General features: G+C 54.6%; 1 protein-coding gene across 2 annotated transcripts in view; it reads left to right on the top strand.

Moving 5' to 3' along the window:
• TMEM104 (transmembrane protein 104) overlaps window positions 1-16938 on the top strand; it is a 55974-nt gene that overhangs the window by 4608 nt on the left and 34428 nt on the right. The window contains exons 3-8 of one of the 2 annotated variants that reach the window (XM_026484201.4): window positions 3472-3593; window positions 6276-6357; window positions 6810-6906; window positions 7436-7516; window positions 10932-11031; window positions 11376-11481. In XM_026484201.4, the coding sequence (XP_026339986.1) occupies window positions 3472-3593; window positions 6276-6357; window positions 6810-6906; window positions 7436-7516; window positions 10932-11031; window positions 11376-11481 (588 nt within the window). Of the gene's footprint in view, window positions 1-3471; window positions 3594-6275; window positions 6358-6809; window positions 6907-7435; window positions 7517-10931; window positions 11032-11372; window positions 11482-16938 lie in introns of both variants that reach the window. The other variant, XM_026484200.4, reaches the window with a different exon arrangement.

The following is a 16938-nucleotide window of genomic DNA, read 5'->3' as shown; positions in this document are numbered from 1 at the left end:
GGTGGAAGCAGCATTTGAATGTGTCAGAGTGCTGGGTGGGATTTGAGGGGCTGGGCAGGAGGCACAGGAGGGCGGGTGCCCTCTGCCAAGTGTAAGTGGACTGTGGGCAGGGCTCTTTCCCGTCCACGGGGTGCCTTCCTGTCCAGCACTCAGATGCGCTCTCAGCACCTGCCTGGAAACCTGTCCTTCCCTAACCACTGTCCGGCCCCCTCTCCCCACATCTCTATTTAAAAAAAAAAAATTCTGACTGAGGTTAGGAAAATGGGCCCCAATTTGTGTGTTTCTGATAAAAAAAAAAAATTCGGTACATGTTATTTTTTAAAAATTTTTAAAATATAGAAAAGTGCATATTTCTAAGAACGGGGAAGTAAAAATGAGAGGTGGGTAGGTGTTCCCAGAGATGAAGTGTTTGTGGTGTTGTTTTTAACAGAAACAGGTGGTAAAGCCAACTGTAAGTCAGCTGACGTCACGGAGCCCAGGGAGCCTGGTTAGGAGACGGCTGTCCATGTCCAGGCTGGAAGCAGTTAGGTTGTAAATGGGAATAGGACCAGAGGTAGCCACAAAAGACTTTAGGAGTAGGACGGCTAGCGCGGGGGTCCTGGATTTGAGGTCTGCAGGAAGGCTGATGTGGAGAGCGGTCTGGGCACCCTCTGTCCAGCCGTGGTAGTTAAAGCCACAGGACTGAGCGAAGTGGCTGAGGGAGGAATGAGCAGAGAGGAAAAGAGACAGCTTACGTCAGAGTGTAAGAAGGACTAAAGGACTAAGAAAGCCATTGGATTAGGCAAATAGGAGGTCATTGGTGATTTTGAAGAATGTAGTTTCAAAAGAGCCCTGGGGATGGAAACCACAAAGTACAGAAACTTGGAAATGAAGGCAGAGGAAATAGGTAGCTGACTTCAATGAATTTGGTTAAGAGAAGTGAGAGAATTGGGTTTCAAAGGTGTCAAGGACGCTTGTAGGCAGAGGGGAAGAGCTAGAAAGAAGGACTGAGCCCAGAAGTTTGGGTGCAGGGCTGGGCATCCCCCAGGAGGAAGGACTCACGTTCCCCACGGGCAGGGAGGGGGTCGGGAGGATGCACACTCTGATTTTTGAGCGAGGAGGGGGTGGGGCTTGGGGAGGGCATGTCAGATGGCCTCAGTCACCTCCATAGCATGGGACGTAGCCTTCAGCTGAGAGGGGTGGGGTCAGGGGCTGGGGCCCGAAGAGTGAGGTTTGATGGTTTCTTGTGAGAAATGCCAAAAAGTCCGTGGGGGAATAAAGACAATCTGATGCTGTTGGAGCACAGGTGAAGGAACCATTCATTTGTTGTGGGACCAGTCATTCTAATTTTAAAAAAAGGAAAAGAAAATTTCCAGGAACTTCTAGCAGTGTTGTATAGGGAGCAGAGGAAGCAGATGCTGGGTCCATCCAAGGCTGGGGTCAGCTGGGGCAGCACAGGGGAGGGCATGTGAGGCAGAGATAGACGGTTCTTCGGGGAACTAGCCCATCATAAATGATGCCCAAGAACACAAGTGGTGCCAGGGTGGAGGGGGTGGCCTGGGTCTGGGCCGGGCGGGCGGGGCGACTGCAGGTGTCGGCGGGAACGGCCAGGGCTGCCGAGGCTTCAGCTCAGAGAAAGGAATTTCCTGGTTGAGATCTTGAAAAAGGAAAATGACAGTTAACAGCTAGAGTCGAAAAAGGAAAATGACAGTTAACAGAGTCAGGTTGGCGAGAAGGAGAGTTTAAAACCTGAGGTCAGTGACCTAGCAGTTCTGCTCGGAGTCTGGTTGTCAGGGGCAGGGCGGGTGCTGCTGGTGGGCAGCTGCTTGCTCTTTGGGGTGATGAAGTGGAATTAGATGGTGGTGCTGGTTGTACAACCTTGTGACTGTGCTGAAAACCGCTGAACTGTGTTCTTTAAGAGGGTGAATTTTTTTATTAAGTTTTTAATTGTAATTCCAGTGTAGTCAACATTCGTGGTGTATTAGTTGCAGGTGGGCAAGTGATGCGGGAATCCCGTTCATCGCTCAGAGCTCATCATGACAAGTGTGCTCTTCATCCCTTTCAGCTTTTTCATCCAGCCCCCAGCCCCGCCCCTCGGGTGACCATCTGTGTGTTCTCTCTAGTTAAGAGTCTATTTCTTGCTTTGTCACTCTTTCTCTCTCTCCCTCTCTTTTTTCCCTTTGCTCGTTTGTTTCTTAAATTGCACGTGAGTGAAATCATATGGTATTTGTCTTTCTCTGACTTCCATTGCTTAGCATAATACTCTCTAGCTCCATCCACATCGTTGCAAATGGCAAGATTTCATTCTTTTTAATGGCTGCATACTATTTCATTGTACATACATACCCCCTCTTCTTTATCCATTCATCTATCAGTGGACTCTTGGGCTGCTTGCATACTTTGGCTATTGTAGACAATGCTGCTATAAACATTGGGGTGCATGTATCCCTTGGAATTAATGTTTTTGTATTTTGGGGGTAAATACCCAGTAGTATAATTACCAGATCATAGGGTAGTTCTATTTTTAACTTTTTGAGGCACCTCCACACTGTTTTCCACAGTGGCTGCATCAGTTTGCATTCCCACCAACCGTGCACAAGGGCTCCCCTTTCTCCACATCCTCACCAACACCTGTTGTTTCCTGTGTTGTTGATTTTAGCCACTCTGACCGGTGTGAGGTGATACTCATTGCGTTTTCCCGACAATGAGTGATGTTTTCTCGTGTCAGGTGGTTATCTCTGTGTCTTTGGAGAAATGTCTGTTCATGATTTCTGCCCATTTTTTATTGGATTGTTTTTTAGCTGTTGAGTTATATAAGCTCTTTATATTTTTTGGGTATTAATTCTTTATCAGATATGACATTTGCAAATATCTTAAAAGAGTGAATTTTATGGCATGTGAGTTATATCTCAATTTTCATAAAAATCCCTGAAGTTAGTGTGGGGAGGATGGGAGGGAAAAGGAATCAGCATGAATGCCAACATCCCAAAGGACAATGGCAAGAATGGGTGGGGAGCAGGGTTAGGTCACGTGCTCAGAGGTCTTGGAAGAGTGCGGGTTTCTTGAGGTCAGCACTAGGTTCATTCTTGTGCCGGGTCCCCCGATGTGGTGGTGTGTCTTCAGGAAGCTTACAGCCTGGTTGGGCAGGGAGCTGACATCCGAGGCGCAGCCTGGAGTAACAGGACATGACAAGGTGGCAGGGTAGTAACAGCAGAAGCGGAGAAGGAACCCGATCCGCAGAGACATCTTAGGAAGACGGACGGAATGTGGGACTTGAGCCTTCGGAGTGTTGCCGTTCGCTTCCCCAGCAGCCGGTGGCAGAGCGCACCTGCTTTGAACCTCGGTGGAATTCTGCCTCCTGACCTGCTTCCCCAGCTCAAGTCTGGCCTCCCTGCCTCCAGTTTGGCTGGCGCCCGGGGTCATCTTTGGGAGCCGCTGTGGGGGGGAGGTTAATTCGTTTGGGGGCTTGAATGTCACTTCTGTTGCTTCCAGGTGGGACTGGTGTACATGTTTAACCTCATCGTGGGCACCGGTGCGCTCACCATGCCCAAGGCCTTTGCCACCGCGGGGTGGCTGGTCAGCCTGGTCCTGCTGGTGTTCCTGGGCTTCATGAGGTAAGAGGCCGGCACACGGGGGGCCGGGGGAAGCCTGCCCAGGGAGCCCTGACTTCGCTTCATTAACACGAGGAAGTGTGCCCTGGGGGGCGGGCAGATGTCCCCGGTGAATCCGAACCAGGGCGGCCCAGCAACAGGAAAGGAGACACAAAGGTCCCCGGGTCTCGTGCTAGCAGAGGGTCACACAACCTGATCAGTTAAGAATCCAGACATCTGACTAGACTTCGGAATGTTTCACGTCATGCTCACGTGGCTTGCCTGCCGGTTGACTTCCCCTGTTGTATATGTTATTAACGGTACCATTAATTTGTGTTCTCTGAGGAAATAGCACCCCACTCCAGAGAATCGGATGAACATCTGTGGTGATGAGGGAAGTCAGTTTGGAATTTAAAATTTGCTTAAGGTAGTTCACGGAGGAAGTGGTAAACACACAGGTGCACATGTAACCAAGGGTTAACCTCACCTCACCTCCTGCCTAGCAGCAAACAGGTGGCCAGTGCCTTCCCAGGCTTTTGGGGGCTCCTGCTCCTGAGCCGCGCGTGTCGGATTCCCCAGCTGCTCTCCACAGAGGGGGGAGCCTGCTTGAGGCTCCTCTCAGGGATTCTTTTTTTTTTTTTTTTTTTTAATTTTATTTATTCATTTGACAGAGAGGGAGACAGCCAGTGAGAGAGGGAACACAAGCAGGGGGAGTGGGAGAGGAAGAAGCAGGCTCCCAAAAATCATTAAAAAAAAAAGAAGCAGGCTCCCAGCGGAGGAGCCTGATGTGGGGCTTGATCCCAGGACTCTGGGATCACGCCCTGAGCCGAAGGCAGACGCTTAACGACTGAGCCACCCAGGCGCCCCTCCTCTCAGGGATTCTGTGTGCGAGTGGGGACTCATTCAGCAAGTACCCCAGGTTTGTAAGGGATTTAGGACTATGCATTTCTAGGTAGGAATCCACAGGCTGCCAAAAAGAGGTGAGGGAACATCTGGAAACACCCCCCGGGGGTACCTCCCCTAGGAGAGGTGACACTGGCCAAAGATCCCTGCCCTGAAGACTTTTCTGTCTCTGGGTGGAGACATAAGGAGTGGAGGTAATAAGAGAATTGGAGAACAAGTTGAAAAGGGACAAGTAACATGGAAGAAGACCCTATAAATCACGGCAGGGTGAGGCTCGGGGAGGTGGGGGCTATGGCAGTTTTCGGCAGGTAGTCAGTGGTCATGGAGGGCAGTGGTTCTGCAGACGGGAAGGAGGGAGGAGCGGGTGCTCTTGGCAGGATGACAGGGTTACAGTTGAAGCCAGTGAGGACCTCAGAGAGGCTGACTGGGATAGGAGAAAGCCCATATTTCTCTGTTCCTTCACCCAGTTTCTTCTGGGGGTTTTGTGGCCATCCGTGGGGTACTGTTGGCTCATGACATCCTGCGAGTCCTGGCAACAAGGGCCCTAGAAGTCCTTGTCCTTCTGTGACTCTGCTGTCCCCTTTAAAGGCCCTTCAGCACAGGCAGCCGTCTGAATGGGAAGTGATTATTGAGGGCCCCCAGGTAGGGGCTGCCATGTCCCCTCCCTGCTCAACCCATTTACATTTGAACATGATCGATGAGTTGGCTTCGTGCAACCATGAGAAGCCTCTTTATGCCTTAACTAAGATTGATTCTAGTTTTACTTGTGAAAAGAAGGGAGAATCTAAAGTCCTTAAAATGGTCACTTAAGCAAGATAATGAGAAACCTTTCTAGAAGGTACTGAGGCACTGGAATGGAGTTTCAGAGCCGGCTGCCCTCCACCCCCCAAGATGGAGTGGATGTGGGTTGAATGCGTGCCCCGCCGGGCTGAGCGGTCAGCCTGTGGCAGGTGAGGGCGCTTGAGGAAGGCTGGGGTGGAGCTTTGAGAAGGAGGACGGTGACTGTGCCGCTGGGTTCAACAGGGAGGGGCAGGGTCCTCGGGTTGATGGGCAGCAGCTCTGCTGACATCTGGGCCTCTCCGGCTTCGCTGAGAGGAAGAGCAAAGATGGCTTTTCACTCTAGTCTGACTCCCCAGCAGACGTCTGTTGCCACCTCCCAGTGTCCCTTTTGATTCGAGCCATAAAAATGCAAGCTTATTTTCGCATTATCTAGATTATTAGGAAAGTGAAGGTACTGCCAGAAAAGGAAGGAAGGAAGGGAAAGAAGGAAGGAAGGAAACATGGAAACATTCTAGAGCCAGCTGTCCCTTTCCAGTTATCCATGTGTGCACTCCGTCCATTGGTATGTGTAATTGGGAGCTGACCACTATCTGTGTCCCATCAGGGAGAGGTGAGAGCTACCTGCCGCCCTTCCCTGAAGCTTTCAGAAGGCCCCCTGTGATTCGACTTCCTCCCGCCCTGGCCCCAACAGGCCCTTCTTGGTGTGCGGTACCACACCGCCCCACATCCCCCCTTCCCCCAGGCTCACACTCTACCCCCCCATTGGCTTATGGCACACCCCTCTCCTGTGCATCGAATCCCATTCTAAACGTAGACAGGGCAATCGAGGCAAGCACGCCAGGCGTCACAGGCACACACATTTTATCAGGTCAGATGCATCTCGAAAGTTCCCTGGGGAACAGCTCTCAGAAGAGAGAACGCTTTGGGCTTGCTGGTCTGGTCAGGTCTTAAAATGGTTTTTCTCGTTTCATGTACAACCTCCTACCTGCCTTTGGCAATTCCCCCCGTGGCTTTCCCCTGCAGCTTTGTGACGACTACCTTCGTGGTAGAGGCCATGGCGGCAGCCAACGCTCAGCTCCGCTGGAAGAGGATGGAAAACCACCAGGTGTGTGTGTTGCCCTTGTCTCTGGGTGGTGCCTGGGTCCAGTCGTGTTCCATGAGAGGCGGCCCTCGGGGGCCAATTCCTTCCCTCCTGATGCCTCGCGGGCTCATGTCCAAGCACTACTCCGAGACCCTTGTCCCAGAGCTGAGGCTTGACAGCTGCATAAGCTTAGCGAACAGATGCAGCGTCTGCTCTCTGAACGTCATGTCATGGGTCCCTTGAACCCTTACCTTGAGCTCACTCATCATCCTGAACCCCGGGACTGTGCTAGCTCGGATCTGACATCTGAGTGTCCGCAACTAATGTGGCAGCCTGGAGGTGCCTAATCAGACACCTTCTGGAAAGAAAGAACAAAGGAAATGAGTTCTTCAATTTTCCGTGGGTTTCCTGTAGCATTATGTGTGCTCCTCCCCCTTTTCCCTTATTTGTTCCCCCTCCCACCCCGCCCCTCCTAGGAGGAGGAAGATGATGACTCCTCCACGGCCTCCGACAGTGATGTCCTTGTCCCGGACAACTATGAGCGGGCAGAGAAACGGCCCATCCTGTCAGTGCGTAAGTCTTGGGGTTCCGGGCTGGTTGGCACCTCCCTCTGGTCCACAGGGTTCCCTTTATTTATGAGAGGACGGGGAGTCTCTACACAGACCCTCTGGCCAGAGCACGAGCCTGGGGTCTGGGCTTCACCCTGCTGGCTCCCCCACTTGCTAATGTTTGCAGCTTGGGCAGTTTACTTACTTCAGTGCCCGGGGCACACTGGAAGCTCGAATACATGTGGGGTGTCTGACTTCGTCCTCCTGTCCCACCATGCATGCATGCCTGACCAGTCCCATCCCCGGTCCAGCCAAGCGAGCCAGGGCCAGGTGTCCCAGCTCCCCACCGCCCCCCATCCATAGCGAGCATCCCTGGGATCCCTTTCTGTAGACTGTTTTAAAATATTTCAAGTGGGAAACATTAGAAGTTTTCACAAGAATTTGAACTGCTTTAGGATTTCCTTACCCTGGAGAATTTGGGGAGCTCAGCAGCTCCTCTAGGAGCTTTTCCGAATGAAAACCGCTTCCTCTTCCTTGTCCGTTTGGCTCCGCAGAGAGACGTGGATCTCTGAACCTTTTTGAAATCACAGATCGGGTGGAAATGGGACAGATGGCCTCCATGTTCTTCAATAAAGGTATAAGTTCTTTCTCAAGGTGGGGCGAGGGCAAAGGGGGGTAGTTTCCGAGAGACCTTGACGGCTGGGGATGGGGCAGGCGATGCAGAGGAGCGGACTGTCAGTGGCTCCCAGCGCATTTGAGCAGCCGCCTTGCCAAGAGGGCTGAACCGCTGCTGTTGTTTTCCTGGATCCCTCCACATTCAGCGCTAGGAAGAGAAGCGGCTGCTTGGCTCTTCCTGCTTGTAGAGGTCAGGAATCCTAAGCAGCTTTCCAAGGAAGGAAGCCGATGGAGCTGGCTCGTAGTTTTATGCCTCTTGCTTGATTGCTTCTGACTTGTCTCTCTTTTCTTCTGGACTGTTCAGTCTAGGACAGCACAGGGCAGATACCTAGGACGGTGGTAGGGCACACCGCGCACACGCCTGTGTGTGTGTACCGGTCTCATTGCCCGTCCCCCCATCCCCTGGTGGCCAGCAGAGGGCGCAAGGAGTCCATGCACGGGTCGCTGTCTGGGCATCTGAGTGTCTAACTATGAGCCCCCTCCACCCTACCTGCTCCTTAGTGGCATTGCCGGCAGCTGAGAGGATCCCCCTGCCCCAGCTCAGATGCCGGGTTGCTGGGTGTTTAGTGACAACACTGTGTACCTCCACAGCAAATGTTGTTCTTTGGGAAGATGCGCTGTTGAAAGCTTGGATTTTTAGTGCCCAAACCTGCTCGTTTTCCCTTCTTAGACAGACAGACAGATCTCAATAAATCCTCGTCTTTGTAAGGATTTTCTCTTTGGGAGATTTTCCGTCCCTTTGTCACAGCCCCTGTTTGCAGGGGTGGCGTCTCCACTGGTTCTTTCTAGTCTTGAATGTGGCTGTAGTCACTCGGAGCCTGGGGGATCGTAGAAACCAGAGTCGTCTTGACTGCATCTCAGGACATTAAGCATTTGGCTTATCACTGGTGGTGAGATTTGACTGTCTAGCCCAGAAGATTATGATCATCAGCCAAAGATTGCCTGAGGGTTTGGGTCCCCGCCCCCCGCCCTACCAGCCTCACTGAGGGTTCCAAAATCCACGAAACCAGATTGGTGGTGCACAGCCCGCCCTGTTCCGTTCCTGTCTCTCCCCATCTCGTGAGATGGAGATAAGAGCGTGAACATTTCCTCCTGGCAACCGCACGCAGTCCCCCTCCAAATGCGGGCTTTGGAAAGAAGACGAACATTGGAGAGAGGACATACACCTTTGAAACCTCCTTTCCGATTAGCGTGTTTTACAGTCCGCTCCAATTTCTTTAACAATTCTGGGAACCCATGTTTTTTATTTCCCTCCCCTTACAGACTAGACTTCGAGTTCACCCACATCTAATAAGAAAGGAGCACACGCACTCGAGAGCAGTCTGATACTCGGGACGCCTTCCCCTCTGCTCAGGGTTTCCCCCGCTCAGCACCGTTGACATCTGAGCTGGCTCATTCCTTGTCGTGGGGCGCATCCTGTGCACTGTGGGATGCCTAACAGCACCTTTGGCCTCCACCCACTAGGTGCCCGTAGCATCACCCAGTCATGACAACCAAAACGTCCTCCGACATTGCCAGATGTCCCTGGTGGGGGTGGCAGGACAAAGTCACTCCCAGGTGAAACCCACTGCTCTGCCCTATTCCTAGTTCAGGGGTCATTCTCTTCCCCTTTGGAGGACTTCCACCCTCCACAACAAGTCCCCTTGGGGTCCAGGCTCACTTCTTGGGACTAGCGGTGCCAGACTTGTCATTGCTGTCTTCTCAGGAAGCTCATTGAGCCTCCCATTTTGTGTCTAGTAATGAAATTTATTGATCAGGGAGGACCAATGGCAGTTTATAAACAGAGCTGACACTGCAGTCCACAGGCGAGTGGAGGAGAGGGTGAGTGGGGAGGGGACAGTGCCTCTTTGCAGAGAGCTTTGGCGTCAGAGCAGAAAGACAAGCTGGGGCACGGGCTGTACCTGGGGCCTGGGGTGTGAGTGGCAGCCAGACCCCAGGGGCCACTGAGCTTGGACACTGATGCTATCTGAGGCCCTCTCGGGTTCTTGGAAGAACTGTATTTTCCTAGTCTTTTCTCCCCCAGACTCCTTGGAGCAAAGCTGACCTCAAATAGCCCAGGACGAACATGTCCCCAGTTTTCCCCTTGGGGACCCTAGAGGCTCTTCTGAGCCACCAGGATTAGAAGGGAACTGTCACTTCATTTTTCTTCCTGTTCTCAGAGAAGCCAGGAGCTTGAGACCCGTGACATCAAACACAAGCAGTCAGTCTGAACGGGAGTTTGAGACTGGCTGTCTGCGGCCATGACCCTGAGGTTGTAGGGCTAGGTGCTTTTTTCAGAGCTTTTACACCTGGTCTTTACAGCTGGAATCCCATATGGAATTGAGCACAGGTGGAATTCTCACTGTACAGGATGGGAGATGTGCAGGAACTTGCCACGGCCAGGAAGCGAGATCAGTGGCACTGGGGCTAGAGCCTGCGTCCCCAACTCCTAGTTCAGGCCCCGCCGGAGGGAGAGGGGAGCAAGGGCTGCCCCTGCAGAGGGGGCTTCCACATGCACCTTCCAAAGGCAGCATCCTCCCTGCAAACATTCTGACCACGAGCTCGTCTTGAGCGCCCCCTCCTGCTGTCCCCTCTGTCACTAGCACCCCAGGCCACCCCTTCCCATCCCCAAAGTTGGTGATCAGTCAGACTCCAAATGAGGCACTTGGTCTTTGGAAATCAGGGGCTTTTTACCCTCTTGATTTGAGCTTCAGAAGCTGGGCCATTTTTTGTTCTCTGCTTTTCAGGTCCTCAGTACCAGCCTTTCTTTTTTTTTTTTTTTTTAAAGATTTTATTTATTTATTCGACAGAGATAGAGACAGCCAGCGAGAGAGGGAACACAAGCAGGGGGAGTGGGAGAGGAAGAAGCAGGCTCATAGCGGAAGAGCCTGATGTGGGGCTCGATCCCATAACGCCGGGATCACACCCTGAGTGGAAGGCAGACGCTTAACCACTGTGCCACCCAGGCGCCCCAGTACCAGCCTTTCTCAAAGAGTCTTGTGTTTGGCTGGTCCAGACACACTCGGGCTGAGGCTCCTGACTCAGGGTCTCTCTCCTCCTCCTGCCCAGGCAGCCTGTCCCAAGTGCGAAGGCCCCTCTGATCCTCCCGAGCCAGCCCCGCCTCATGCTGCCCTGCGCCTGCCTGGATTCAGAGCCTCTGAGGCCCCCAGCCCCACTTAGCCTCCCCGAGGTGACCGTCACGAGCAGCCGTGTCTCCTGCCACATCACAGTGTAGCCAGCCAGAACAAGCCACGGGACTATGGGACTTAGTTGTTTTCTTTTTGTAGAAAGTAAACGGCCCAGAGAAAGGAACGTGTGGCAGAGGTAGAGATCTGACCGTCAGGAAGGAACACAGGCACCTCTGTGGCTCCCTGACAGTGACTCTGTTCCTTTCAGTGGGGGTCAACTTGTTCTATTTCTGCATCATCATTTACCTGTACGGGGACTTGGCCATCTACGCTGCCGCCGTGCCCTTCTCCCTCATGCAGGTGACCTGGTGAGTGTCCCCCTCGCACCCCCACACTCTACGCGTCCCACGGCTGGCTATGTGCTCTGTCCTCTGGAAACATGCTCGACACCGCTGTCCCGTCCCTGCCCCATTGGGAACACGACTGGGATTCCCACCAGGGGCTCCTGAGTCGCCGGGAAATGGTGCCACCGGAAGAAGTGGCACCGGCCCAAAGACAGGAGACTGTGATTCATGGCGAGAGAGGTGGTTGGCCTGGAAGCAGCTGCGGTGGGAGTGGAGGCTCCGTGGTGGCTAATAATTAGGAACGTTCCATCCTGTCTGCTTCCCGCCAAGCGAGGGCCACACTGAGCCACTCTTCTCTTTATCAGCAGCGCCACTGGCAACGAGTCCTGTGGTGTGGAGGCCGACAGCAAGCACAACGACACAGACCCGTGCTGGGGGCCCCTGCGCCGCGTGGACGCCTACCGCATCTACTTGGTGAGTGGGCTCCGCCCCTTGGCCTCGACCCTTGCCCCGCCCGGCTGGCCCCAGAGGCATTTGAACTTCAGCTTCACGCTCTGGCTATTAGTGGGGCCACGGTCCTGGGCAGAAACCATGTCACGTTACTGAGAATACAGCCTGCGTGTCCGGTCACATGTGGCTTGGAGTTGGCATTGGGGTCATTGCCAGCTCCTGGCTGTGAACTCTTGTAAATCGAGCTTGAGGTTTGAGGGGCACCCTTAGTACAGCTCTCTAAGAGTGTCAGAGCAGATTTCCTGGAGACTGGCCACGTTCGAACCTTTCTCCTGGCCAGCCCAAGGGCATATGGGAGGTGCCGGGCTCCCTGACTGGACAGGCAGGACTGAGCCATCTTATGGTTGGACCCGAGCACAGACAGGCTCTCCAGATAGGGAAGGATCAGCCCAGCTCTGTCCCCGTCTCCCCTCCTCCCCGCAGGCGAGGGAAGAAGATGAATCTCCCCGCTGTTCTTGACTGCTTTGTGCCATGGGCAGGAGGGGCGGGTTGGAGCTGGATACCATGCCAGACGGGTCTTGGGTAATAAGACACGAAACCAGAGGCTGTTATTTATCTCTGCCTGCTTTGTGGGCGGGACTCAGAAATGCTTCCCTCGCCCCATTGCAGCATCTATTAATATTCTCTGCCTCTTCTTGGTCCTCCTCAACCCTGACACAGATTTAGGTGTGCGAGGTGGCACACAGTTTGACACGTGGCCACTTAGCTGATTTGGAGGGGGAGGCAGGGCTCAGGAGAGAGCCGAGCCTTTCGGGGAGTTGGCCTCTTGACTTAATTATCCCCATCCTGGCAAAGGTTTCTGCAGGCCCTGCCAGCTATGTTACCTGGTTCTGAGTTTGTTCACCCAGGGCCACTGAATGCTGGTTTTGCCTTCCCAGTCCCACCCTGTGGACCTACTGAAGCCGGCCTGTGGCCCAAGCCTGGGGAGAGGTTGGTTTTCTTCTTCTGCATTGCCAGAGCGGTCGGATGGTCTGGTTTTTGTCTCATGCGTTCACCTGTGACTAGAGACTCGTCTTTTGGTAGAATCATATCTCAAATCCCCCCACCGCAGGTCTGGTGGGAATTTGGTGGCAAGCTAATTCCCTGGCACGGTCCCCCACTTCCCCAGCCTGTGGTGGGAGGGCGATCAGGAAGGCAGCACAGCTGAGGCCTGTTAGCCTCTCAGCATTTCAGCAAACTGTCATTGATAAAATAGCAGAAGTATCAGCGAGCGTAACGACCCGCCTGGATCTCTGACTGGCAGAAGGAGGATGTGGAGGAAGGGGTCCAAGAGGCTCAGCACAGACACAGAAGCATGTGCCGAGCAGAGGGACCAGACCTCCGGTGGGTCTTTCCGGGAGAAGCTGTTAGCGTCTGTGCTAAATCTGCCTGGAGCGTCCCTTCCCCCGCGAAACAGATACAGGGCACTAGGAGTATTGCCACTGGCCTGGTAAATTACTGAGAAGCATTATTACTGCTTTATTAAATTGTTCTTTCCCATATTCCTGTAAACCTTCCACGTGATGGGAGCCTCCCTCCCTGAATCTCAGTACTCCCTGGCGGAACAGAAGGAGCCGTTCAGGAAAGCAGACAGACATGAATTACTGCCTTCATCTTTCCCCTACCGCGCTTGTAACTCCTAGGGCTGATTGCCACCCGGCCCGCAAGAGCTGCGGAGATGGGACGGGTGAGCAGAAGCAGAGCCTATTCTCACCAGGTGGTTGCCCCCTCCCCCACCGCCCAGTCCACTGCCGGGGGCTTCGCTTGGCACAGCACGTGTTCTGTGGAGTTGTGCTCTTCTGCCTGGTTTGGAGAATTTAAGGCAGACGGACCTTCACGTTGTCTCGGGAGTTACTTTACAGCTTTGCCTGTGGCTCCCAGGGTCTGCGGCTCCTGAACCGTGCTTTCCAACCCTCCACGCTGGGCACCAGGTGTCCGCCCGCAGACCTCCCCGTCAGGGAGCTGGAAGGGATTGGCAGCCGTGGAGGTTTCCTTCCTTGGTCCTGAGCTGTGTGTTGCAGGTGACGGGCATCTTTCCCTCCCAAATCTGACCCATGGGGCTCAGCCGTAGGTCTTCATTCCATCAGGCGGGCTCCTCAGATCATTAAGGTGGAGGGTCGTCCTTCTCCCCCCACCCCTCAGTCGGTCACATTCAGAAGAGTGTTCATCCCTTCTGCAGATGCCCACTGCCTCTTTCTACCCGCGGCCTCTGATTTTGCCTGCAGCGAGACCTCACCAAAAGCTGGGCAAGGCGGCAGGCAGCTTTAGAGCACCCCCGCCCTGTGCACAGTCGTCTTGTCTCAGGTGGAGGGTGCACCTGCCCAGCCGACGTGTTTCGAAGGGCCTTGAAACAACCATCTCTTTATTGCTATTTTGGGACAGTACATTCTGGGGAATAAAGATACAGGCTTTTCTTTTGTGGCTTAATTTCCAGCAAGTCCTCTAGAAACGATCTTTTCTGTGTCTTCCCGGGAACGCTACTGAAATGCACACGTAGAAGGAGAGTATTTGGGGTATTAACTATACCCAGAGGCCAGCCTGTGCACAGCATCATGATAAGAAGGGAGCTTTCTCCACCAGCAGCTACCAGTCGCCTCCCAAAGCCCTTGACCTTAACAAATGGAAAATTCCTGCTCCCCTCCACCCTGCGACCTCCGTCCACATCCTGTGGTTGCCAGTGCAGCTGATATGAGTCAGTCTCTCCCTCTCCTTCCTTGGAGTAGCCACAGAGTGGGTCACTGGGAGGCAGGGGTCCCGTGAGTCACATGTGCGTTCCAGGGCCGTCCCCACAAGCCACTGCAGCTGGAGCCTTCAGTGACCTGGGCCCTGGCAAGAGCCCGTGAGAATTAACATCAAGACCTGCTGTCAGCTGGCCCTGGATTCTCAGAACCCCACCACCCGCCCCACCTGCTCCCTTGAAGGACCAGTGGGAAAGTGTCGGGTGCCCCAACTCCTTCAAACTAGTAACATTGCCTCCAGGCTAGGGAATAGCTTGGGCTTCTTTCTGCAGCGCTTCTCCGGCTTTGCCAGAAACAAAGTCAGAATTGGGCGCTCCACTCTCTCCTGTGCGGTGAGAAGGAGCCAGGGACCAGTGGTGAAGTGGTACCAGGATTGTCATAAATCAGTTCCATCCTGGAATCCGTCCCGAGTGTCTGGGAAGCAGGCCGTGTGCCGCTGTCCCCTGGAGTCCAGGGCACTGCCAAGGCTTGTTCACTTTCTCATCCTGGCCGCGCTTCCCAGCCTGTCCCTCACACCCCTTGCCCAGGGCCTGGCCCTGTCACCGCCACTGCCTCTAGAGTGTCAGAGGGAAGCCCTGGGGCCACGGTGGGACTCCCCGAGGGCCGAAAGCTCCTCCCGGTTCGCAGGAGCGGCCTCGGCCTCTTACAGGTGGACAGATGCCGCTGGGTCACCAGCAGCCCAGCAGGCACTAGCCAAGCAGAGCTGGGAGCGCAGATGGCAGAGCGGAGCTCATCCTGGCTGGAGACTCGGCCACAGACTGATGGTATGGAGCGGGGGCCCCTCGCAGGCTGCCTTGGGACATGACAAGGTCACCCTGGCTTGCATTCCTGCCTTGATACAGGAGCCGTGAGATCCGCCCCCAGGGCTTGCGTGGTCCAGGGGAGAGAGGGCAGCCTGCACGTGCCTGGCAGATGACCTGCCGCCTTCTGCTGGGCACCCCCTTGAAGAAGCGGGGTGTGTGTTGGGGGTTGCGGGGGAGTTTGGGGATTTCCATCTGCTGAGCTGTTCCTGCAGGTGTAGGGCAATCTGATTCGGGCTCAGGTTAACATTGGAAGGGTCTTCCTAGGCTTTCACCAAGAGTCCTGGTTTCTCCCTCTGCCAGGAAGTCTGGTTTCCTGATTCCATCTTGGCTCGGCCTTAGGCAACAAAACTTCTCTCTGTCATCTGCAGCATTTAAAACAGCATGCAGTCCCCTTTTTAAAAACCCAGGGGTCTCTTCCCAAAACGTGTAAACATCCTTTTTGTAAGGAGGTGGAGAGGGGAGTGACGCGCCCACATGGCTGTGCCAGGCCTTGACCGGCCCTTCCTATGGCGGCTTTGCGTGGGTGTAACGTATTACCACTTACTTTCTCCTTTCCGATTGGGTCCTCCCGGTCGCACAGTAAGGCCCATGGCATCATCCCACTTTACAGTAGAGAAAACTGAGACTTGAGGACTGTGACTTCCCCGGGGCCCCAGGGCCAAGGCAGGGATAGGAGCCTGGCTCCCAGGGTTCCCATCCCTGTCCACCGGCCCTGGTAACAGACTTGCTGGGCTTGTGGGCTGCCCTGTTGGCGAGGCCAGAGAGAAGGGGCAGGTCGTGCCCGGTCATCAGCCCTTAGAGCTTGATGTTTGCGGAGAGGTGGGGCAATGCTGCCCAAGGATGGTGTCCGTTCAGTGACCCGTGTCTGCGCCCCCTGCCCATCTGCTTGATGGATTTCTGTCTTTCTTGCTGCCCCTTGCTCCTAGATAGTGGAGCGGACTTCTCACATTCGCTCAAGGAGCACTAGACTGGGACGCGTCTTCCCAAGGACGTTTCCTGTGCCTCCCACAGTCCCTTTCTGTGTTCTTTCAGCATCAGCCACTGTGCCCTGGGCTGTGGCATCTGCTAATAAGTGGGTCACCACTGCCGTCGCTTGAATATTTATTCTTACCAGTTCTGGGGCAGGAGGTGGCCTAGAGGCCTTCAGGACCAGTGACGGGGGACACTTAGTGTGGCACAGTGAGGTTCAGCAGCCTCAGTGACTTGACAGGATGCGGGACTCTCGGGAACACGGCTGCACACCTCCAGAGACACCACCGGGTGCCCCAGAGCACAATTCCAGCAGGACACGGCGCCCCTGGATTTGCCACTGTCGGGAACCTGGAGCGGAAGGCTGCAGCAGTTAGCCAGGAAGGGTGGCCCCACAGGGCTAGCGGGAACTGACAGGGCAAATGAGCCGTCTTTAGGAGGGCTCATGGGCTCGCTCTGTCCAAGCGGAGAGCAGGACCCTAAGCCCACAGATGGCCTGATGGCAGTTTCCCTTCTCTGGGCCACCCTGCCCTCCTGCCTGAGGCACATGGGTTGGGACTCAGTAAGGGGCCGAGAGGAGATTCCTGGCTGCATGGGCTTAATGATGGGGTCTGGAACATCAACGTGTGCCCTCTGTAGAATGGCGACCTACCAGGGAAGCCCATCTTTTTCTTTCCCCCCTTCCTCCCCACGATGTGCTCCTTGTCAGCTCCCCTTCTCTCAGTCTGGATGCTCAGAAGGGTCCGTTTTGCTTGGCCTCTCTTTCTTCCCACTCGTGGGAAGATGCCAGTCACACTGGGCAGTCACTGCAGGTGCAGTGGGCAGGCGGCCCTCGTGACCCGTGTCTGGCCGACGCCGGGAGCTTGGCGTGGGGTGGTCTGCGGTGTCTTCAGCCAGCTGCGCAGGGCGTCCTCATGAGCCTCTCCCCCACG

Source organism: Ursus arctos, unplaced genomic scaffold (genome assembly GCF_023065955.2).
Source record: "Ursus arctos isolate Adak ecotype North America unplaced genomic scaffold, UrsArc2.0 scaffold_24, whole genome shotgun sequence".
Lineage (NCBI taxonomy): Eukaryota > Metazoa > Chordata > Mammalia > Carnivora > Ursidae > Ursus > Ursus arctos.
Note: the sequence above shows the minus strand (reverse complement) of the source record. Positions and strands in the feature narration are given on the sequence as shown.